We start from the raw sequence: 24,027 nt of genomic DNA on the forward strand, positions 1-24,027 counted from the left end.
TGAGCCACACCAGGACACTGCATGCTCCTTTGTAGTCCATCCCAGCGGTACAGTCATCCCAAACAGCCCTGTTTGGTGGGTGCTTTCAGTAGGGGTGTTGTACTTGGGCAAGTACAACCGAATGCTGCTTCCCAAGAGCAATTCTTGGCATAAGAAACATGATATTTCCTCTCCGCCTCCTTTAATTCATTGATCAAAGAGATCCTTCATCAATGGCTTAAATTCACAGGTTGTTTGCAACCTTCTAGGAGAAGGTGTAAGACTTTACCCACAAAGGTGCTGGCGTGGGTTTTGTCTTTGGTCACCCCTGGGACCTCCAGGAGAAGCTGCAGTCCTGCCTTTATTTAGCGGGACGGGGAGGTTTATAAACTGTCAAAGTTAAACTGGGAACAAACCCCAAACCTAGGAAGACTGCAGAACACAAAGGCATTTGTAAACTAATGTAATTACTTTCCTCAGTGCCTTTGAATAAAGCTGGCTCCACTTTAAAGGCTTTTTCCTACCCTTGTTTTACATTACGTTCTTTCCTTTCTCCTGGTTTCTTTCTTTTTTAATTTCGATCTTCTCCCCCGTGCCCTCCCCTTTTAGCTCCAAGCAGCTGTTAATTTCCAAAATGTGTATCAGTTTTCGTTAGCAAAACTTGGCATTTGGACATTTTCCTTTTGAAGGTGAGAATAACACCCTGGGAAGATGGATATCTGCTGTGCCGGGTTCTCGCAGCCTGTCCGAGCGCCTGGCAGACCTCCACGGGGCAGGATGGGGCTTGCCCGGCCGGCCGGCCAGCGTGCCACAGCACCCAGCACTGCAGCTGGCCTGGCTTCCAGCGCATTGGCCAGCCCATCCCCGTGGCATCGGAGCCCCTGACGTTGTCTGAAGCCTTATTTTAACTCAGCCTGATGTTTTCCACATTCCTCTGGGGTTTCTCCCATCCAGATGCGAGCAGAGGTCAGAGTGAAGAGGGGAAAGTGGGGAAACTGAGGACGAAACCTAGCCCGGCCCCACATGTGGATCGTGTGTGTTAATGATGCTTGTTAGGATAATCACGGGCAGAGCAGGTCTGTTGCAAGGGGAAATAGCAGGATGTGGAGCTGCTGTGTTGTACAGCAGAAGTATTTAATAATAACACAGTTAAAGATAGCACATGATTTAAAAGGGATATGTTATCCGTCCTGGGTCGTTGCCCTGCGCTGTTTTCCTTATCTGCATGCAGCTCATGTTGCAGAGCCTGTAAGGTCAGCGAGGAGCCGTCCGCCAGTGCTTGGGGGGTCTGGATCAGGCCCTTTGGCCACAGTGGCCCTCCAAGGCTCACTAGCTACAAAGGCTTGTGCGTGCTCCGAACCGGAGCTGGACGGAGGAGAAGTTATTTTCACAGAAAACAGTGACCTTTTGTACAAAAGCAAAATGCAGACTGAGCAGTTTTAGTTTTCTGGTGAGTTAACATTTTCTGCAGGCCTTTTCCCTGAAAAGCCAAATTTATCTGAAAATCCCCCTTTCCTTCTTTATTTTTCCTTATTGAGCATCCTGACTGGGCTATGCCAGCCCAACACTCACTCGCGAGGTGGGAAATGCTGTTGGCAGCCGGCTGAGCACAGAGGCAGCAGATGCTGACAGCCTGTGACCCCGTCCCTTCTGGGCTCGGCTCTGCCGTCTGGGAAGCTGGGTGCATCCCACGGGGAATCAGTGATGGATGAGACAGTGTATTTGCACAAGCCTGGATTAACGTGAGCCCGGGCAAGGGGCGTCCTTCTGCTCTTCACCTGCACTCTGGCTGGACCTCTCGGGATAGGACTGATGCCCCAGGTGAAAGGATCTTTGCATACCCCTGGTTCAGGTTTGTCCCCAGGAAGGATGGTGGGTGTAAAGGCAACAGTGGAGGAAGCCGTCGACAGCTGTAAGGAAAGGGTTTTCTCCCCACTAGATGTCCCATGGGTGCTGGGCAAGGACTGGCAGCTGTCCCTGCTCCATCCCCTCCATGAGCACCCCTGCAGAAGATCCCCTTGGCTGATGCGGATCCAAAGCAAACCCTTTTGGGTTATTTCAGGCAACAGAACACAGGTTGGAGCCTGTTACATTTGTTTTGTTTTGCTTTTCAAACCAAATTGCCCATCCCAGCTGAGCTATGTTGCTGGTGTGATGGGAGTCAGTTCCCGCGGACCTGCTGAGACTAAATGGAAAACTTCCCAGTGGAAGCAGGAGCAGAGCTGGGCATGTATGTCCCGCCGCGTCGGGCTCTGGGAAGGCAGTGCCCGGGCTGCCAAAGAAAAAACTCGCATCCTTGCTTTTTGCCCAGGGTGAGCGTCTTACAGCTCATTGCTTTAGAGACTGGGGCAGCCTGATGGAATTCGGCAGCTCTTCAAAAAAAAAAAAAAGAGTCATTTCTAGTCTCCACCAACTTCAAGAAATCAGTGGGCAAAAAAACTTCGTTGCAAGAAAAAAAACCCAAACCAACCAGCCTGAGCACAGGGGAAAGCGAGCGGTCCGTCCGCACGTGGGGAATTTGGCTGAGAGAAGTCAGCAGGCATCTGTACTGGCCAGGAAGGTGCAGCATGGCAGCGCGGTAGCCTGGCAGCCCGGTAAAAGGTATGGCAGCCGGGGCATTGCCGGGAGATTTTCAGCTGCAAGCTCTGCTACAGACTAGCTGCATGAACTCAGGGAGCTCGTTTAACGTCGTTATGCTGCAGATAGTCCTTTCCAGTGCGTGTATTTGCTGCCTCGTATAGCATGTCATAAGAATTTAAGTGGTTTTAATGTGCTTTGATGTCCCTGGATGAAGGATGCTCTATAAATGCAAAGTAAGTATTCTAATGTACGTAGTTTGTTTTCTTTTTAACATAACAAAATCCTTAGCAGCCTTTCTTTCTTTGACAGTTTCCATAGCTGGTGGGTCTGTTTCTGCTGTGACTTAGCAAAACAAATTTAGGGTTTCGCAGTGGCATATGCTCAGCATGTTCCTCAGCTTTGTGACCCGAGCAGTTCCCTTGTCATCAGCACTGCAGAGTTACGGGTGGAAATCTGCTAAAAATCTCCCTTTCCACAAAACCTGATGACGGGAAAGGTGGATGTTGGGGTTGGTTTGGGGAGGAACCATAAATTGAGAAAAGCAATTGCAAGCACTGGAGCAGCTCTGCTCACAGGTAGCTCTGAATGAGACCAGGGAGCGAGCTGAATGCAGAGTAATTCTTCCTGAATAATGCCGATTTTGGATATTTATTCTGGAATAAAAAGCGATTTCCTCCTGTTAAAGGCAACTCCTTGTATGAAGCACCCGCAGCAGTCTGCAAGCCCGTGGGCGAGCTCTCCTGCCAGCCGGCCCCATTACCTGCCACTGAGTCCCCATCCCTCCCGGTGGCCCGTGGTAGCTTGTCATCCTGCAGATGCTGTGGGGTTGTGCAGGCAGAGAGGGCTTCTCTGGGGAAAGCCAGCCCAGGTGGTGCTTTCTAGGCCAAAGCCCAAAACGTACAGCGAGGGAAAAAGCTGATCAGAAGCCACTGCAAAGCAGGTGTTGTTTGGGAAAAGCCCTGTGAAAGCTGCAGGCAGTGCAGCCGCTCTGAAACGAATTGCTGCAGTGTCTGAGAGCCGAGGGAGCATCTCAGGGGGTTAATCCCAACACGGCAAAGGCAGAAAGCTGTATGCACCGGGAAAATGGTTTGCATCTCTCTAGATGAGCGCAGATTTAAGGAAGCCATACAGCCCCCTGCTCCTGCCCAAGCATCCAGAGGCGTCCGAGGTGGCAGAGACTCCCAATCCCAGCTGAGCAGCGAGAGCTTTCCCTTACCTTTACCTTCTCCTGCTCCTCCCCAAGCCATTCAACATCACTGTGGCCATTTCGGAGCTGATCCTCAGCCAGTGAGTCCCATCCTGGTGCCCGGCCCTTGAGTACACGTCCCAGGTGTGGCAGTCGGAGGAGAAACGCTGGGGCTCGGGGTGTGCTTCCTCTCCGGGCTGCCACCGGGCTCCTCCAGAGCCGGGGCACGCCGTGCCCCACTGCGCTGCCTTTTTAATAGCTGATTTTAATTATACGCTCTGAGACGAAAGAGAAAAACTAAGCCTTCCAACAGATTTTATCTGCTGTTTATTTCCACAAATTGCTGCAGAAAAAAGCCCAGAGGGTTTTGATGGAGGTGGAGGCTGAGATAGCCAGCAACACGGAGGCTGCCGGGGCACAGCCTTTTTAACCTCCCCTGCTGAGGCAGGTGCCGACACATCCCCGCAGCCGGCGAAGCATGCTAACACTATGGAGGCTGACCGAGCAAACGGTAACGAGCTCCGCCGCCTCGCCGGGGCTGCCACCCCTCTTTCTCGGTGGAGAAAAGGCAGTAAAACCGAAGCAGCGCCTGGCTGTATTTCCCCGCTCAAAATCATTGGGAAGACCCAGTGCCTGCTGGCTCGGGGGGTGGCTGCTGGCCAGGCACGGGGGCACGGGCTCGGCCAGGGAGCCCCACTGCAGTCCCCTCTCTTGCTCCGTAGGTGCACCAGTACTACAGCTGCCTGCCCGAGGACAAGGTCCCCTACGTCAACAGCCCAGGAGAAAAATCTCGCATAAAGCAGCTTTTGCACCAGCTGCCGCCGCACGACAATGAGGTTAGTATCCGAAAAGTGTCCTCGGACATCCGTCAGGGCTGCGGGTGGGGAGGGGATGCACCTCCTGGGGTTGTTCATGGGAAGCGTGGCTGGTCCTTTCTCAGCCCTTTCTGCTTTTCGGGGGGATTTACTTGAAGTTTGGTCATGTTGCTGTTTAAGTGCCATATTTGCTCCCTGCTTGGATTGTGTTGGAGGTGGGGGGAGAGTTGTTTGTTTCTAAAGTTAAAATTTTTAAAATCATCCTTCTTCAGTTCTCTGAAATAAGAGCACTTTCTCAGGCCTCGGAGGCCAAAGCCGCATTAAAAGTGGCTTGAAATGCTGTTGCCATGAGCTAGAGCCAGATCCGAAGTTGCAAAAGCCTTTTCCCAAATGCTGCTTCCGACTCACCTTGGGAGTGGGGGTGCGTGTGCCAAGGAGGGGTTTCACTCGGGCTGAGCCTCGCGAGCTGGGAGAGCCTGGAAAGCCAGAGGTTGAGTCAAGACCAGTCAGAGCAAATAAACCTGCTTACATCTTGCAAGAAAGATGTGAAGCAGCAAAAAGGGTCTGGTCTTTGACGTCCTGTTCTCACCAGTGAGAACATTGGCTTCTGGTAGCCCGCAAAATTTCCCTATGTAAACAAAAAAATTATTTTCATGCTGCTTTCTGAAGAAGCCGCTCTGGAAAATACATGCAGGTAACTTGTTTGATCTAGGTCAGATTTTAACAAGTTTGCCTGTGCGTGGCTGGGTGCCATGGGCACAGCATGGTGCTGCCAGTGCCGGGGGAGCTCCAGGCACCGGGCAGGGGCTTCTTCCCGTGCACCCTCGGGCCCCAACCTGCCCGCCTGTCTTCCCTGGCAGCTGCTGAAAACCCACAGCCTCCAACAGCCGAAGAACATGGGCATAAATGCACATGAATGCTGCTGCTGCAGCCTGTGGAGGCTGGAGGCACGAGCCCGCATGTATTTTCTGCAAACTGGCAGATTTTGCATCCAGTTTTCCCTCATGCTCAGTTTTGCTCCTTTAAAAATTCAAGGTGTGTTGGTTGCTCATGTGAATAATCCTGCTTGGCTCCATGAGCCTGCTCTCCAAAGTAACGGAGGCTGGATTGGGTACTGGTGCTACATGTGGCCACCTTGGCTCTTCAGTCATATTCTCCGTTGAGATGCAACCAGCCAAGAGCTAAGCCTGCAGGATGAAAATAGCCAGGAAAACCTCAGAGTTTCATAAGCTTCGGGGAAATTGCATCATTCATTGTTTATATCCTTTTATTTTACTTATTTCCTTATTACCTTCCAACGCAGAGGTTTTGCATATGTGCACACTTGACCCTACGCTGGAAGAATAGTTGGAGTTCCCAAATAACTGGAACTCTCTCATTTACACAGGGAAAACTGGCTGCACTCTAGAAATGCCAATAAAACATTTTGAAGCTGCTGTAAGACCTCTGGCATAAGGAGAAAGCAGGAAAACCATCAATCTGATTGCTGGTCTGGGTGAGACTCCGAAGACCCAACTTTTAAGACTTTCCTAGAAACGTAGCGCTTGGAGAGCAACCTTCCTCCTGCCCTTTCTTCTCATCTCTACCTCTTGAAATTTTGGCTGAACCCTGGGCTGACTGAAGCCCAGACAGCGGTGTTTCTCCAGCCTCCCCTAAGCCATGGACGGAGTCTGTTTGTGTAACCCCCTTGCAGAGGTTTGCAGAGCCCATGGGACTGCGGCTCGCTGGCCGGGGAGCCAGGGGCACCCGTAACACCGAGCATCACTTGTGTTTTTTAGGTCCGCTATTGCAATTCGTTGGATGAGGAGGAGAAGAGGGAGCTCAAACTCTTCAGCAATCAAAGGAAGAGGGAAAATTTAGGGAGAGGCAATGTCCGGCCGTTCCCCGTAACCATGACGGGAGCCATCTGCGAGCAGGTGGGTAGCGGCTGACAAACTGGGGCAAGTGAGGCGGCTTTTTAATCACCAAAGTGAAGCGAAGCTCACAGGAGCAGCACCCACCCCATGCCCTCTACCAGCTATGAGCACTGGGGTCTGTTGGGGCACATGCCAAGAGCACCCCGCAATATTTGATGTCGAGTAGTCACATCAGCTCCTGGCCTTGTGCAGGGGGGTAGTTATTGATATCCTGGCCATAAAATGGGGATGAAAAGAGATTAAGGGACACCAGAAAAGGAGCTGTGAATTAGCACCTTCTTCTGCTGCAGTTGCAAAAGCAGCTGGGTGGCGATGGGCGGCAGCGGGCTCACCCGCGCCGTGTTAAACACCGGCTTTTCTGACAGTGCGGCGGCCAGATCAACGGAGGGGACATGGCCGTCTTCGCCTCGCGAGCGGGGCATGGCGTTTGCTGGCACCCTCCCTGCTTCATCTGCAGTGTCTGCAACGAGCTGCTGGTCGACCTGATCTACTTCTACCAAGATGGGAAGATCTACTGCGGCAGGCACCACGCTGAGTGCCTCAAGCCCCGCTGCGCAGCGTGCGATGAGGTAAGAGCCAGCTCGCCCCGGCTTCTGCCACAGATGCTGCCCGCTGGGATGGCACGAGAGGGTTCCCCCTGCCTACTGGAGGGTATTTCCCCTCCATCCACCCTGAAGGTGGTGGGTGCGTTAGCATAGGGAGGAGCATCTGCACGGAGGCATGCACACGAAATACGACGGTTTGGCTTTGCAAAGGGTTCATGCAAGCTTTTCCTGGGGCTTCAGGTGAGCACCTCAGGGATTTTTAGCTGCAGTCTTCCTAGGGCTGTTCTGAGAGGGATCCTCATCTACACGCAGGGAAGGCTTTCCATGAGCATTTCCAGTAACAGCACACCCCCTGTGCTGTGTGATTTTAGCCCGGCTGTGTGTGGTGGTCTTCCCTTCTCCTCTGGTCCCACAGAAGAAGCCTCTGGTAGGATGAGTGCTGTGTTTCCTACAAGACAATAGTGTTTGAGCTGAAATAGGCTTTAAGAGAGGAGATTAACGGGCTATAGGAAGCTGAACAAATGGAATACAAAACGAATATAGAAAACCGTACAGAGTCGCATCTGAGCGTTTCTCAAGTGTCAATCTCTGTTTAAAAGGCTGGTGAAGGAAATTGTTCTGGCTTTTAAAGTTATGAAAACCATAGTGTGGAAAACCATATGTACTATAAAATAGCATGTCCCATCTATGCAAGCGTGTAATGGTAAGTATCCAAGGCTATATGCACTTCAAATATAAAGAACATTGACGTATGTATCCAATTAAATTTGTAACCTTACCAGTAAAAAAACAACTCCTAACCATTTGACTGGCCCTATTTCCTTGTGGCTTAGGCTGGGTAATTTTTTTCGGTGTACTTTTTATCCTTGCAAATTCTTGTACAAGTCTTTCATTCAGCTCCTTCTTTAACACGCACTTCTTCCCCTGAAACATCCAGCACTAATTGCGAGAAAGGGGAACTCACGGGTAAGAGGAACTAAAGGGGAAAAGCTTTCGGTGTGACCTGTGCCAGGGCAGGGAGCCAGGGAGCAGAACTGGGCCGCCACTTGCTCCCCTGGCTTGGCTTTGGGAGCAGAGGTGGTGTGGGGATGGGAAGCAGAGACAGCAAGAAAGCATCTGCTGAAAACATTTTACATGGCTGCTTCACCAGCCCACCCTTAACAGCCCTCCATGCCTCAGTTTCCCCACTGGTATAATTACTGCGATCGTCTTTATAAGCACACAGGTCAGGGTAGAGACAATGGTGAGGAGCCAGAGCAGCTCCAGAGAGCTGCCACTTCTTGTGTTTTTGCTCATCCTTTGTACTTGGGTCCCTGTTTCAGAGATGGGTAAATGTGTTTTAGTAAGTGACTGCTCTGTTCTTCAAAAGTCCACCAGATCGATAGGTTGTATATAAGCGTGTTTATTACCCTGATCAACCCCTCCTGCTGATGGATGTGCTTATGAGCACGTTACTGCAAGCTCTGCCTTAACGCTTTGTAGTCCGTGCACTAATGCAGTCCTGAGGTATTTGCATTTTAATGGATTTCCTTAAGAAGTGATGGGTGCCCCTGCTGCAAGCCAAACCGCGGGAGTTTCCTGTGCAGGACGGGAGGGTTAGCTGTAAAATTTGGAGGTTGTATGAGCAAAGGGGCACAGCTGCTGTGCACGGGCAGGAGACACAAAGGTTGGTGCCCATGTCCCAGGTCTCCTCTCTGACCGACTCTGCTCCACGTTTGTGTTTCCCCCCACCAGATCATTTTTGCTGACGAATGCACCGAGGCCGAAGGGCGGCACTGGCACATGAAGCACTTCTGCTGCTTTGAATGCGAGACGGTGCTGGGGGGGCAGAGGTACATCATGAAGGACGGCAGGCCCTACTGCTGCAGCTGCTTCGAGTCCCTCTACGCCGAGTACTGCGACACCTGCGCCCAGCACATCGGTATGTGCCACCGTCCCTCAGCCCTGGGGCGAGCACGGTGCGGGAGGGGAGCGGAGCAAACCTCTGCTTGGAAGGTTGTTTCTGGCAACGAGAGCTGTTGCACTGAGTCTTTGACAACAACTTGGGGCCGCAGGCAGGACTGCCTGCGGCTGGGGTCTGCACCAGCCCTGCAGCATCCAAAGAGGCTCGTGCCCCTCTCGCATCTCGCCAAGGAGCTAGCACCGTAATTTGTTTGGTTAAACCACTGCTTATCCCTTTTTGTGGTCAGAGAGGGGAGGACTATCAGAGAGCAACCTCAGGAGCTGTTGCAACTAGTGAAAGCTTTCTCTGACCTAATATAATGCACGCTTTTTTTCCTTTAAATCTCATTTTCCTGTAAACAGCCTGGCTCTTCAACTCTCAGATTTTTCCCAGCCAAGCTTGCCAAAAGATTGCATGAGTTAATGAGCTACTGACAGGAAAGATGCTTGTTCATTAGGTATCATTATTGTTTCTGTTTGCCTTTTTTAACCAACCTGCAGATAGATGTTCTCAGAAAGAAATAACACATCAAAGTCAATCTGTGTTTCTAGAACAGTGATTGAAAATGTACTTTATTCTGGGGGTTAGCTGTCCCCCCAGCACTCGGGGGGTGGTAAGCTGGGCAGACTGGGAAGCCACCTCGCTGTTCTCCCCGATCCTGTTTGTCACTTGGCTGAGCATTTGCTCGCGGGTGGGCGGGCAGCCCTTTCTTTGTCCGTGGAGGTGAGCTCACATGTTCAAATAATTCATAGGCTGCAGGGAAAGAAAAAAAACCAACCGTTTTGCTCTTGTGCAGCGGCCAGATGGCACGGGGAGGAAGACTCAGGGCTTCAGTGAAGCACTTGGAGGATGTGTTTGCTGTGACCTGCAGCACATCCTTCCCGAAAGCTCAGCTGTGGAGCGGTGAAGCAGCTGTTAACGCTTCTCTCATGCTCCCTTCTCTCGTGCTTCCCCCATCTGCTGTCCTCCCCTCCGTCCGGCCGGCTGGAGCCTACTGACTGTCAGGTTTTCGGGGCAAAATACCTGTTTTGGTGCATATCTGCATGTTTCTAGCAAAGGAGGGACTGCAGCCATTTTGCTGCAAGTTGCTCACAGTAGTCACTGAGCGTTGTACTTAAGAGCCACATGAATTAGATATAAGCGCCTGCTTAAGACTTGTAAGGCTTGGGTTGAGTAGCTGAGGGTCGGAGTAAGGAGGCTGTGCTGCTTCCTCTGCGAGATGGCTTTGGGGCATTGGAAAAGGAGCTGATAAAATCCCACCCACAGTCTTGTCTCTCTTGTCCACAAGCGTAGCACTCCAATCTATATATAAAAACATTTCACTCATTATAAGGGAAGAAAAAAAAAAAACAACAATTACACCAAAGCAAATTTAGCTTGGAATAAAATGCACCATTAACGCAGTGTTCATTTATAAATTATCCGGTGGCATTCGGCCCTCCCAGCGGCGGGGCCACGGCAGGTGTGCAAGCACGTGCTGTGCACACGTGCAGCATAGCACCCCACTGTGCCGGCCAGCCCACGCCATGCGCAGCAGTTTCTCAGGTAACGGGGGCTTTTGCCATGAATGGCAGCTTGAACAGGCAAATAAATGTTATAATTGAAACCCTGGGAGCTTTGCTCACGGCTCTGACCGAGACCGATGTGCATGCAGCAGTCATGTGCTCCCGCGGCTCTGGCCAGTGCCTGCGAGCAGCCCCGGGGTTTCACTGGCGGGGGACAGGCTCTCTGCATCAATTCCTTTACTTAACCCGAGGGGCAACACAGGGAATGTGGCTGGGTGCAAGGCAAGGGGGTGCACTCAGATCCCTGGGGCCGGCTCTTTCTGCTCCCTTTTTGAGAAGGGGCCTCAGTAGCCAAAATAAAGTTAGGATGGGGCCGCAGTAGCAGTAAGGGACAGGGATGCGATCTGCTGTTACATACTTAACCAAGGCAGCACAAATTCCTCATTATGGTTCGGTTGGAGACTTTTTGGTTTTTTCAAATAGGCAGCGTATTACTGCTTTGACTTCAAGGACTTTATGGAGAACTTCTTGCATTCCTTTGCTTTATGATCGGAAATATCCCTATTTAATACGAAATAGCTTGAGGCTTGGTTCTGCTGCCTTTCCCAACATTGAGCAACTCCCGAGCAAAGGCCTGCAGCCTGCAAGGAATTAGAAATGGGCTTAACTTCATGCGCCGGAGAAACCTTGCTGAAGGGCTTTCAAGAGTGAGCCCGGGTGTGTGTCGCTCGTAGGGGATGCGCTTGTTAAGTGCAGTGCGAAGTGATGTACGTGGGCTAACTCTGATGCTGTGCATCTTCCCTCTCAAGGTATCGACCAGGGCCAGATGACGTACGATGGCCAGCACTGGCATGCCACCGAGACCTGCTTCTGCTGCGCGCAGTGCAAGAAGTCCCTGCTGGGACGGCCCTTCCTGCCCAAGCAGGGGCAGATCTTCTGCTCCAGGGCCTGCAGTGTTGGCGACGACCCTAACGGCTCCGACTCCTCCGATTCGGCTTTCCAGAGCGCGCGAGCCAAGGAGTCCCGCCGCAGTGCCAAGATCGGCAAGAACAAGGGGAAAGGCGAGGAGGGGGCGCGCAGTCCATGCAACCAGCTGCAGGTCACCTCCAACCGCCTCTCCACCGACGTGGACCCGCTGTCCCTGCAGATGGATTTGCTGAGCCTGGCCAGCCAGACGCCAAGCCTCAACAGGGAGCACTTGTGGAGGAGCCGGGACGAGCTCTATCACTATGGGAGCAAAATGGAGCAAAGTCAGTCCCAAAGCCCTTTGCAGCTTCTCAGCCAGTGCAACATAAGGACCTCCTATAACACCGGCCAGGTCCCGGGCTCACAGCCGGATTTATGGGGGAAACATTTCAGCAACCCAAAGAGGAGCTCCTCGCTGGCGATGAAGAGCCATGGCGGCAGCTTCATCCAGGACTGCAGAGAGGACTACTACTCGGGGAGGCTTCGCTCGCAGGAGAGCTACAGCGACATGTCCAACCAGAGCTTCCCCGAGACCAGAGGAAGTCTCAAAGTCCCCAAGTACGAAGAGGAAGAGGAAGGCGGGATGCCGACGCCGCAGTGCCGCACCCGGCACCCCATCAACGCCCTCAAGTTCACAGAGGACCTGACGCCCACCGAGCAGACTCCCCGCGGCTCCATGGAGTCCCTCGCGCTCTCCAACGCAACAGGTATGTCACCCCCGCTCCTGTCACCCTGCAGCCACCCTGGGACCTCCTGCGTGCGATGGGCTCCCTTGTGCCTCCGGGTCAGTGCCACAGCAGGTGTCTTCCTATTATGGGGTGACCGGCAGCTTGGGAACCGCCGCTCGGTGCCACAGGCTTGCCTGCCCAGCCCCTGTGTGCCTGGCAGCCCCCTCTCGCTTTGCTTGCTTCTTTACCAGATGCAGGGCTTTGTAGATGGCTGGCCTTTCTGTGTAGCTCAAAACAAATGTTTTCGAGCTCTTTAATCCTCCCTTTTGTGAAGAGGGGGGAAAAATCAAGGCCAGCTGCTAACGCAGAGGCAGATTGCAGCCTTCAGCACTTGAAGGACTGCTGTCAGCTGCCCTTGGGGCTAAAAATATTTTTAAATGCTTTGAAATAGGCCCAGTTAACCCCTTTTGCGTGTTACACAGTCCTCAAGCATGTGACTAGTTAAAAGAAATTCCTTCCCCTCTATGCACAGCTCTTTTTCTCCTCTTCCCCAGTGCCCTGGTAGAAACTACAGGGAAAAGCCAGGCGAGATACTTGTCCCGTCAGGCTGAGCCCATTTCTCATGAGTGCACCCCAGGGTAATATTTCTCAGCCCTCTCACCCCAAACGTGTTTGGGTTTCATTTTGCGACTGCGGGGATGGGTGTGCGTGCACGAACGTGTCTGCGGCAGGGCTCTGGTCCGCAGCCTGGCGCTGGGGAGGCTCAGACCCCTGCGCACACCATCCCTCTGCAGCCTGCTGTAGTTTGCATTATCGGACGGCTGCACTCGTCTGGCACAACTATCGCTTGCTTCCGAGTCCCTCAGCAGAAAACTTCTCGGAAAAGAAAATACTGAGCTTGATTTGCTCGCCAGAGATACTGCCTCGCTTTTTCTTCACCACTCCCCGGCTTTTTTCCATTCCAGTCAAGCATTGCTTGGATTTGGGCACGTCCTGCACCTGCCCCCTGCAAAATGGAGTCCGTCTGTCTTGCTGTCACTGGCAGCAAGCAGCCTGCGGGGTGTTTGGTACCCGGTCCCGAGGGCCTCCCACGGGATGCTGGCACTGGGTGTTGGGGATGCGCCGACGAGCATCGCCAGGCCCCTGGAGAGCTGGGCGCTGCTGAAGTCGAGCTCTGTGCCTCTGCCCCGCCTGGACGGACAGGTTTGCTCTGCTACACCCGTGCCTCCTCACCCTGCTCCTGGGTTTCAGCGTGTTTGTTTGTTTAGGGAAGTTGCCAGCCCCATGACAAGATGTGAAATGATCTCTGTGTTCAGCCAGGATCTCCCTAACCGGCAAGTGGTAAAGCAGGGAGGGAGAGGAGAAGCTAATAAGCTGGAGAGGGTTTTGCTCAAACAACCTCAGATATACACAGAGGAAAAATAGATGTGAAATGGTGAGGGAGATGGGAATTGCCCTTCGAAACAAGGTTCTGTGAAGCAAAGCCCCATGTTTCCAAAGCCGCTCGTATTCCTGAAAACTTCTATTGTGTAAAACCCTGTCAGTACCAAGAGTCTTGAGCAACATCAAGTTCAGATGAGCAATCCCTGAATACTGAAGCGGTTGTTGCATGCTTTGGAGCTGAACTGTAACAAGTTATCGGGGATACAGGTCAAGAGACTAGAAATGTGGCAAGGCCTTCATATTAGAGTGAAAATCACTCTGTCTTTCATTTTAGAAAAATTTTTAAAATTCTGGGAGGGAGATCTTCCAAAGGCATCCGTCCTCCATGCGTAGCCAAAGTATCAATTTCTTTACAGGCAGCGCCTGCCTTAACGACTCGTTTCTTTCCTGCTTTCTGGAGCAGATGCTCAGCATGATGGGGCTTGCAACGAATTTAAGCTGTTGCTCTGCAGGGTGAGGTGATAACATTTTTATTAATGTGTAAGATTCTAATAGTTTTTCTTGCTCTGGGACCTGGCTCGGCTCGAGCTGGGGGGCACTGTGGCAGTAACAGGCAGCTCCCCCAGGGCCGTGTGTGCAATTATGGAGGACACATTTATCATCCCGTTTAATTGGCAGCGTTTTGAGGACAGGGAGATTCGGTGACCTGGCTGAGGGCTGCAGGAGAGCAGGTTGCCCAGCAAACACCCCCATGAAGATCCCCCCAACACAGCCCAGGGGTCCAGCTCACCCCGTGCCCTCCGCCCGGCACACCCCAGCTCTCCTTTGGAAGAAACTCCCAGGCATCCAGATACGAGGTCCCTTTGAGCTACTGATGCTGCACAGTTGCTCCACCTTATAAAGTGAAATAATTCACGCCGCATCCATCTAACATTTTACGGCATCGCTGAAAACGTTATTTTTTTATAGGAAGCTGAAGGGCAAACAGTCCCTGACCTGCAGAGCACACGTTAAAAGCTGGTCCCTCCCTGGCAGCAGATTTTGCTGTGATGTTTCTATTATGACTTAAGTACTAATTAGCCGGAGATGTCAATGAAAGCAGATAATACATAGGGTGTGCAGCGGTAGTCCCTGTCTTCGGGCCAGAAGGCTGCCTCCTGTGAACAGATGCTGTCCCCATAATATTTGTAATGCATTCAGTGCCAGAGGGGGGGTCACCCATTGGGTGGGTCAAGATCTGTGTGACCCTAAGTCTCCTGCAAGACCCCAGGTTTTCACCTTACCAACCAGGCTCTACTTAATCACTTCAAAGCCAGTTCCTCATGGGTTGGTTAAGAGGTGTGACACTGTGTTAATCTTGGACACTCACCCTTAAAGTGCTCAGGTGTGCTCCATCGTCGCACCATGGGCAGTAGTGCACCAGCAGACACCGGAGTGTCAGAGGTAGCCGTGACCCTCTTTGTGCTTTGTTTCAGGGTTTCAATTAGATGGGAGCGTCTCTGTCATCCTCTGGTTTGTGCTTGTGTAATTGCCGCAAATGCTGATGTGATTTAACCACTTCCACTGGCAAAGGGCAGAGTTTCTGGCTGGTGGAGGGCAACTCTCCTTTCCTCCCGTGTTTCTGTTTGAAGTCCCTTCTCTGCCATCAGCCAAAGGCTATGACAGACTCTGATCCGCTACGTCTTCTTGAAGGCTGGGTCCTCCTCCTCCACCAACATGGCCAAAGAGAGGCAAAGAGCAAAAAATATTTCCCAGCACATTTTCCAAGAGAGAGCTCATTTTTGCTGGATTTTATGTTATCTTTTATATTTGATTTGCTTTGGCTGCTTTTGCTTTCTTTTTGTTTTTAATGGCATTAGCAACAATACAAAACAGTGGATGCTGTAGCAATGTTTACCCTGTAACTCCCTTCATTAAGCAATCAGGACAATGCTAAGATGGAGTTTGTCCAGGAAGCTTTTCTCAGGAGGAGGAGTCTGATCCTACCAGAAGTTAATCACTTCCCAGAAGATACTCGGTCCATCCCAGCCCTGCTCCCAGTGCTTGTGCTCTGCCTTGCTCTGCTTGTGCTTGTGTTGCCCTCTAAAAAGGTTTTGCAGGCGCTGTATGTGCCTAGCAGCTGAATTAGAAATCAAGAGCTGATCTCTGCTGATTCCAAGCAGTCATTTCCACAAAATGCCAGCTGGTCAAATAGCCCACTTAAGAAAGTACCTGCAGGCTAAATGTTACTCTCTGGGAACGGTCTCTTTGTGTGCAGCTTGCAGAGAGCAGGAGTGCTTTGGAGATAGAAGTCGCGTTGAACGGTGGCACTGTCGTATGCAAAAGGAGAAATAGATTTTAAGTATTCCTTGAGAAAATTAGTTTGGGTGAGGGTAACAGCCTCATCTGTCACAGGCATAAATCCAGGAAAAAAAAGATATTAAACTGGTGCCGTTACAGGGTGGAATGTGATTTCACATGTATGGTGCACGTTCTGCTGTCATCTGTGTTACGAGATGCCCGAAGGCCCTACATAGCTTGTTTTTCCAGGACTGAACAACTGTGATATACCCAGAAAGCGAAGAGGGAAAGTGTATGAATATGCACGTGGGTCAGCGCTGATCCCTGCACGTCTGAGTTGCAGAGTGACCTGACGGCATCATCTGTCTCCAGTCCCCTCTTCTTCCTCTGACTGAGGAGGGGCTGAAAGCTGGGGTGGGGGAAGAAAAAACCCTGTTTCTCAGGGCTGGGGTATATTTTCCAAGAAGCGTTCAATGGCCCAGCCTCTCCTGCACCAAGGGCTTGGGAGCAGCTCCTGAAGACCCTCAGAGATGGTAGTGAGGGGCTCGGGGTGAGCGGGGGCTGGGGGCTGGTCCCCATCCCTGTGTCCTCAGTGGCACTGCGTCCCACGGGTGCTCCTCTCCCCCCTGGGCTGGAGAGGGCAGCTGCCCCACACGCTTCAGCCGAGTTACGCAAGCCAGAAAATGACACATTGGCTGTTCTTGAGTTTTTCTAAGAAAAAGGAGGCTCCCAGCTCTCCAGCATGCTCCTACCATCCTCTTTCCCCCAGACACGGGCAACGTAAAAACTGCTTCCGAGTCAGAAGATAGGATCCCTGAGGGGATTTCTTGCAATTTTGAGACCCAGGTATAACATTCCCCAATCCAAGCCAGGTCATTTCAAAACCCAAGATGTGAAGATAGAGGTTTTCCTTCCCAAAGGGCCAATGCCGAAATGTTATAAAATTGCCAGGAATGTTTCTTCTCCCCCTCGCCCGCCTTTTGCTGCTCAGCAGTGGGAGGTTTGGCATGCTGGGGCTGGCCACGTGCACGCCTTCACCCCTTTGGTGTCACACATGGATGTGCCAAAACACGGGGGGTATCGACCAAACCAGAGGGAGAACCAAAACGGACTTCTAGAAGGAGATGTCGGGGGAAGCAATAGCACATCATCCCCGACCCGGTACGTTGGCCATCCTGCCTTGTCTGGGGAGGGCATAGGAGCTGGTGGTGCCCAAGAGGGGGGTTACGGGAACATTTCTAGATTAAAATCCAGCTCCTTTCCCAGGCAGCACCCATGTAGGGACTTTTTTCAGCGAGCCAGACGGAGGGACTGATCAGGTAGAAAATACTCCCTGACACCCTTGGGATGGCACGCAGGGGCACACCGTGGGAGGCTGTCGGCACTGCGACCTGCTTGGCGAGCGCTCTGCTTTCCCCCAAATTGTTTACTTTCCATGATTTCCAGTTACATAAGGGTTCTGCTTTATTTCTGCACACCCCGAGGTTGCTCAGAAGTGAGACGAGGTTGAGCTATAAACAAAGCCCTGGGCAGGCTGTTTCTCATTAAGTTCCTTTTTAGTTAATAAACCCTGTGGTAAGGATGTGCCTGCCTGGTACTGTGAGAGAGAGAAGGCTCTGACACAGGGGGCTGGACACGAGAGATGCCGCACCATCCTCTCCCGTGCCTCTATAGCTGCACTTAAACACTGGCCGTCTGAGCTGGGCGCAGGGTTTTGTTGCAGGCAGGTACCTATATGGGTATCAGGTGGTGAGGACTGCGATGCACAGGTATATGAGTACACTATGATAAATGTAAAAGCAAGAAGCGAACATCAGCATGGCCCTGTTTGTGTGCAATGTCCTAAGTCAGGGCGTTTTGCATTCCCCCACTGGGGTGAAGCAGACGATGCTATCTCTGCAGTGGGATGCTGGCTGCGGTGGGGCCTCGCCCCGTGTTAGCCAAGCTTCGCGGGGAGTTTAATTTAATGGGGGCTGGGAGCTGCTTCCCCTCACAGGGTGCTTCATTCCCAGCCTCACACCCAGCGTACGTGCTCTCTGCAGCCCCTCTGCTGTCATTTGCCGAGTGGTTTAATAATTCATAATCAATGCAACTTGCAGCCCTGGTTTAGCAAAGCACACAGTGAGATTTAAGCGCCTCCGAGTGCTTTGTTGTGGCAAGGTTGTAGAGGTGATGCTCACGAGGAGTATCTTTCTGCCGTCGCTTTGCTTATTCAGTTGTTATTTCCCTTGGCAACGTTTTATGGGATAAACATGGTTCTTAATAAGGGTGGGGAAGGACTTCAGAGGGGCTCGTACAGCATGTTCTTAGCAAACCTTAATGTTAACCAGAAACCTGCTTTGTGTTCCCGGCGCTGTAGCCAGCTTGAGTTTTATATCAAACGCCCGCAGACGAGCTACAGCTTTCACTTGTGTTCATCCGAAAGTCATGCATTTCCATGGCTCCAGGATGAAATATTGAGCCTGGCAGCCCCACACAGCGGAGAACGGCAGCAAAATAACCTGCTGTGTCCACCTGCACCATGGTGCTGGCTCCAATCTGGTCGCAGGACGGCTGATGCACCGTGCTGGCGGCAGCAGGTGCCATCTCTCCTCTTCCAGTGCAAGAGCCTCTGGGGCAGCTGCCGACAGATGCGCTCGGTGTCTCTTGGAGCATCATTTTGTAGAAGGAAAGTTTCATGGGGCCAGCACGTCACCCCTGGGTTTGCACCCTTGGAAAGGGCTCGATGATGTGGTAACAACCATCTTGCGCCGTGGTCCAGAGCAGGGCTGCCGCTCCCCTGGATGGCCTCGGGAAACAGATTCTCAGGTTTCCTTGTTAGAAAAAAATCACCGCTGCGTGGTGGGGTCTCCCCTCATGCGCTCTTTCTTCCAGGTTAGGGCTCACTCGGGTTACTAGCTGTGTTCCCAGATGAAACACTTCATTAAGAGGGAGCTGCAGCAGCTGTAAATAAATACTGGTAATTCAAGAAGATTGGGTCTCAATGCACGGGCGTAGCTCTGAAATGGCAAATGACCGCAGGAGAGGAGGGTCAGTGCCACCTTCGCCCCATCCAGGGCAGTGCGGGACCAGAGACCCAGAGCCGCCCTGCCTGTGCCCAGGCACCCGCTGCTTTCCAGTGCCCAGGAAACCCGCCGGTGCTGGAGCCTCCCCCGGCCATCTTCTGCTGTGATTGCACAGGAAGAGTTTTCTTCTTCTCCACGCCGAAATTTTTCTTGCAGGAGTCCAGCAGACCTGGAGAATAATGTATTTCCTTCCTCTTCTCAAGCATTTTTTTCCATGTTTGGAGGCTGTTATTATAGCCCCTTCAGCCTTCTCTTCTCTAGACCAAACAACCTCTGCTCTTTCAAACCTCATTCCTAGGTCATGTTTTCTGGATGAAATTTTTTAGACAAATGGTTATTACTGTGGTCAGGCTGGAGTGCTTCTGGATTGCTCCCGCTATGCCTTGCTGAGGCTTTGCAGCTCCGCGGAGAGGGGCAGGATCATTTTGCGAGCTTTGAAAGACTAATCTGGGCCAAACCCCCGCTCATAATACTTTACACCTTGCATTGGTGTAAATGTAAAGTTAAGCCTGGAGGCATCTTTGTGTTTCGCATAGGTTAGAAGTTACATCCTTGACCTGGTACCTGCTCTGGGCACCGTAAGAGCCGTGCAGAGGTCTCGGTATCTGCAGGGATGCTGTAAAAGCATAACTTCGCTCCTGAATGAGCAGAAGAAATCCTTCACTGCCACCACGAGCAGATAAAACAAAGTTTCCCCGGCCACGCTGCTTCCTGGGTCACTTGCTAGTGTGGCTCCCAAAAAAAGGCTTGTACACATGCAGCCTACCAAATCTGCTTGGGAAGATGCATTTGGCCCTCAGGAAGGAGCATTTCCCACTCTGTCGTACAGAGAAATGAAGCCATTGGGTCTCGGGCTGGCTTTGCTGCAGTCTCCCAAGCACAGGCTCCATCGCACCCTGAGCTCCGAGTGCTGGCGATGGTGGCGTATGTGCTCCGTGCTGGATTCCTCTTACAATTGATGTTTTCCCAGTGATTCAAGATCTTAAAATGTGTGTGCTTAATTATAATCAGGCCGGCTGAACGAACAGCCAGAAACATCCCCTGGACCTAATAATCACTGATTAAACCTTGCTCTCCAAGCATGAGCCGTACGTGTATCGCAGGCTTCTCGTCTGAAATTGCTTCCTCCTGTGCTGACCAGTGCTTTGAAGAGGAAAAGAAAAAGCACTCGCAGTGTCTGCTGGAGGTGTGTGCAGGGGGCTAGAGATCCCCATCCTGCATAAGCTAAACCTGTGAAGCACTGGCTCTGCCTTTCCAGGAGCCGGAGCCCCCCGCGCATTGTGGCTTGCTTTACTCCCAGCAAAAAGAAAAGCAGGTTTCACCGCAGGTCATCCTGCTCGGCCACTGCGGCTGTGTGCAACGCTCCTGCCAGTGATGTGGAGGATGCAGATATGTCTCGCTTAATTTGAAAATATTGTTCCGCTCTTTCTGTGTCTCAGGAGCCTCTCCCCAGATGCTTGTTTTTATTCTCGCTGGATGCAGGACTGGAGGAGAGAGACGGCCGCGGCAGGGGAGCCGAGACCCACGGGTGCTCTCCGCTGCAGCTGGCTGTGCACTGGGGAACAAAGCAGCGGCTCGCCCCATGCCCCCACGAGGCAGGACGAGGTTGGCCCCTTTCAAACAATGCTGCCAAAATCAATCTGCTGACACCACAGAAGCATCCCACAGCGTTTGGAGCTGTATTCCTGCACAGCGCTACCATTGCTCGCTCTTATTGCAGAGCTGCGCCAATTCTCTGAACAAACGGTTGCATAAATGTCACCGAGGGCTCATTTTCTTTGGTGTCAGCTATTGTCTGACAGATCTGATTAAGGCCACATTCAGCTGTCAGTGGCCGTGATTTACATTCGGATCAGCTTTGCCAGCAATTCCACTGTTATTCTGGCCTTTTGGGAGGTCTTTGTGCATGTTACCGAGTTGCTTTTCCCTCCTGGGGGGCTGCTGGGCTCCTCCGTGGTGGCACAGGAGGGACACGGGGAGCAGTGCCTGATGTGACAAACGGCATCACTGGGATCGAAGGCAGAAGATCACGGCTCCAGCAGGGAGGTGGTGTGTGCCAGGAATCGCTCGCTCCCGTAATGGGAGCGGGGAGCCCGGGCGGGCAGGTCCTCGGAGGGGATGGGGAGCCCATGTGGGACTGTTTCCAAAGGGTGGTCGGCAGGGTTGGGTTAGCTCGCTCGAGGTCAGTGTGGCTTAGGAAAAAAAGGCATGAAGCTGGCTTGACAAGTGTGTCCTTTTCGAAACAAAACATGGCTCTAACTTTTTTTTTAACCCAGCCTCTCCCTTTTCCTGCAGCGTTCAGGGATCACCTTCGCTTTACCTTCCTCTGTAATCATAAACTCCAGAAACATCCCCATTAACAGCAGAAAAGCAAACGAGCAGAGAGAAATGGCTGCGGCAGCTGGGACTCGGGGAGCAAAGCCAAATCATGCGAGACTCAGTGGCAGCTTGTGCTCAAGTGCTAAAGCTCTCCCTGGTGCCACCGAGGGGAGGATTTGGAAAACCTTGCCCATCTTTGCAGGATTTGTTGATCTTTTTAAGGCTGAGTCCAAAGAAACCCTGAAGCAGCTCGTGAGCAGGGTTAGTGACAGCAGCCCTTGTTCTTGTTCAGGTTTGGCAGGCAGCGGCTGATGCCAAAGGAGCTGAGCTCTCGATGAAATGTAAGCAGCTTTTGTTAAGGGGAAAAGAAGTTTATTCTTGAATTGTGGGCTGGGTTGTTGTTTTTTTAAATTAATGTACAAAGTCATAAATTCTCGGTGATTGCATAAGGGCTGTGCGTCATGTTGAAAATCCTGCTGATGGTGCATAGCTCTCTGCGTTTGGTCTGCACGGGGAGGTTGTCAGAGAGGGGCGGGGAGAAAAGTGCCAAAGCAAACACTCTGCATTTGATTTGGGATGAAATGGATTTCCTTTGAAATAGCTTGCGAAAATTGTTGTCCTGAGCTTGCAATGCTGACGGCTGCCAGTTGTCAAGCCAACATGGAGATAGTCTGAAAATAGTCAGAAAACACCCAGAAAACAGGCCAAGGACTAGGGCAATGTGGGGTGTGTTGAGTTTCTCGTTGATGGGCAGGTGCTGAGCAGACATCCCACTTCTCTGCTGCTGGGCTAAAGCTTTCTGGGCTGGAGGAAAGCACCTTGCAGGAGCTCTGGGCTGGAGGAGAGCACCTTGCAGGAGCTCAGGGCTGGCCGGCACATGAGAGAGACCCGGTGGGCCACCTTCTGAAGCAGAGCAGCCCATCAAGCTGGAGCTGATGTTCCTGGCTCCTGCCCACATGCAGCTCCCTGGATATCTGCAGGGATAGAGGAGAGCACTTGCAGGAGCTCAGGGCTGGCCGGCACATGAGAGAGACCCGGTGGGCCACCTTCTGAAGCAGAGCAGCCCATCAAGCTGGAGCTGATGTTCCTGGCTCCTGCCCACATGCAGCTCCCTGGATATCTGCAGGGATAGCCTGATCCTCCTGCCATCCCGCTGCTTACAGGGAGCTCCGGCAGACCCTCTGGGGCTCGGGTGTTTCCTCGCCTCCTGGGAAACCCAACTGCATGCACATGGCCAAGGCTGCACCTTCGGTCCCCCCACAGGTGTCATTCAGGGGACCCGTGCAGTGCAGCATGGTGACAAGCCTGAATTAGTCAGTGGCCCCGTTTTCAGCTGCCCCTGACGTTGTTCAGTCCTTCAAAACATGTCGTCGTTGCACAAGGTGTGGGTGCCGGATCATGGCACCCTAGTTCCCTCAGGTGCAGGAGGCCTCAGGTTACCTCTGACGCATGATTTCTCACTGGCATCACTAGTTATTCCTATCAAGTCGCAGACAGCGTAGACATATGGGGAGGGAAGTCGTGAAAAGCAACTTGGAGTCCAACTCAAAACACCTTAAATTGGTGTGATTTCCCCAAAGGAGGAACTGCCTGCTCTTTAAAAAAAAAAAAGTCATCCTCTTGAAGGGCTCTTCAGGACAGCATCTAAACCACCGAGTTATTTTTTAAAGCAAAAGTCTTGGGCCAAACCCAGCCTTCTCCCTGCACCTCCGCTGATAGCAAATTCTCCTTCTTAACTCTCTTTTTTTCCTTCCTTTGCCCTTTCCCTGCAAAGGCCTCTCTGCAGATGGTGGAGCCAAGCGCCAGGAGCATCTCTCCAGGTTCTCGATGCCTGACCTGAGCAAAGACTCGGGCATGAACATCTCGGAGAAGATGAGCAACATGGGGACCCTGAACTCCTCCATGCAATTTCGAAGCGCCGAGTCTGTCCGCAGCCTGCTGTCGGTGCAGCAGTACCAGGACATGGAGCCGAACCTGCACAACCTCGCCAGCCCCCTCAGGTACCGAGAGCGGCCGTCGCATGGGCAGATGCACCAGAGCTTTGACTACGGTAGCGGGGTGCCCGGGGGCAAGCTGGGGGCGCAGGAGGGCTCGAGGCATGCCCCCATGAGCGAGCGCACACGCCGGCGAACTAACCTCCGGGATGATGACCGGCATTACCGCCCGCACCGACCCCGACGGTCTCGACGTTCCCGGTCGGATAACGCCCTGCACCTGGCCAGCGAGCAGTGCTGCCGGCTGAAGGAGAGACCCTCGCTGAGAGCCAGGGAAGACTACGACCAGTTCATGCACCAGAGGAGCTGCAGAGAGACAGTGGAGCAGGGTCCCCGCAGGGACGTCTATGGCCACTGTCCCCGGACGGTGTCGGATCTCGCCTTGCAGAACCACTTGGGCGAGAGATGGGGGCCCTACTTCGCCGAATACGACTGGTGCTCGACCTGCTCCTCCTCTTCGGAGTCCGACAACGAGGGCTATTTCCTCGGGGAGCCGATTCCCCAACCTGCCCGCCTGCGGTACGTGACCAGTGAGGAGCTCCTGCACAAGTACGGCTCGTACAGCATGCCCAAGTCTTCCACGCTGGGTGGCAGGGGACAGTTGCACAGCCGGAAAAGACAGAAGAGCAAAAACTGTATCATATCCTAATGGCATCCTTGCCAGGCACCTTGGGAGAATGTAAATTAACTCACAATCTTGCACTGTTCTAGATCATGTAAGCGCTTTTATTGTAACAGAAAAGACCCGAAGAGTAGGGATTTGTAAGAAGGTTGTAGACTGGCTTCTATAAATAGTCATAATCCTGGGCACAGTGAATATATTTTGCACATCTTACTTTGGAGAAAAAAACAAAAAAGTTCACTTTAGCCTGTAATATTTACCG

The 24,027-nt window shown here is 52.3% G+C and overlaps 1 protein-coding gene across 1 annotated transcript in view; it reads left to right on the plus strand.

The window, feature by feature from the left end:
- Positions 1–23,792, plus strand: part of PRICKLE2 (prickle planar cell polarity protein 2) — a 46,112-nt gene extending 22,320 nt beyond the window's left edge. Inside the window, exons 3-8 of the mRNA XM_009284384.1 lie at positions 4,468–4,581; positions 6,339–6,476; positions 6,842–7,045; positions 8,756–8,942; positions 11,278–12,141; positions 22,924–23,792. Coding sequence (XP_009282659.1) covers positions 4,468–4,581; positions 6,339–6,476; positions 6,842–7,045; positions 8,756–8,942; positions 11,278–12,141; positions 22,924–23,792 — 2,376 coding nt within the window. The remainder of the gene's footprint in view (positions 1–4,467; positions 4,582–6,338; positions 6,477–6,841; positions 7,046–8,755; positions 8,943–11,277; positions 12,142–22,923) is intronic.
- Positions 23,793–24,027: the final 235 nt, after the last annotated feature.

This window comes from Aptenodytes forsteri, unplaced genomic scaffold (genome assembly GCF_000699145.1).
Source record: "Aptenodytes forsteri isolate BGI_AS27 unplaced genomic scaffold, ASM69914v1 Scaffold53, whole genome shotgun sequence".
Classification (NCBI taxonomy): domain Eukaryota; kingdom Metazoa; phylum Chordata; class Aves; order Sphenisciformes; family Spheniscidae; genus Aptenodytes; species Aptenodytes forsteri.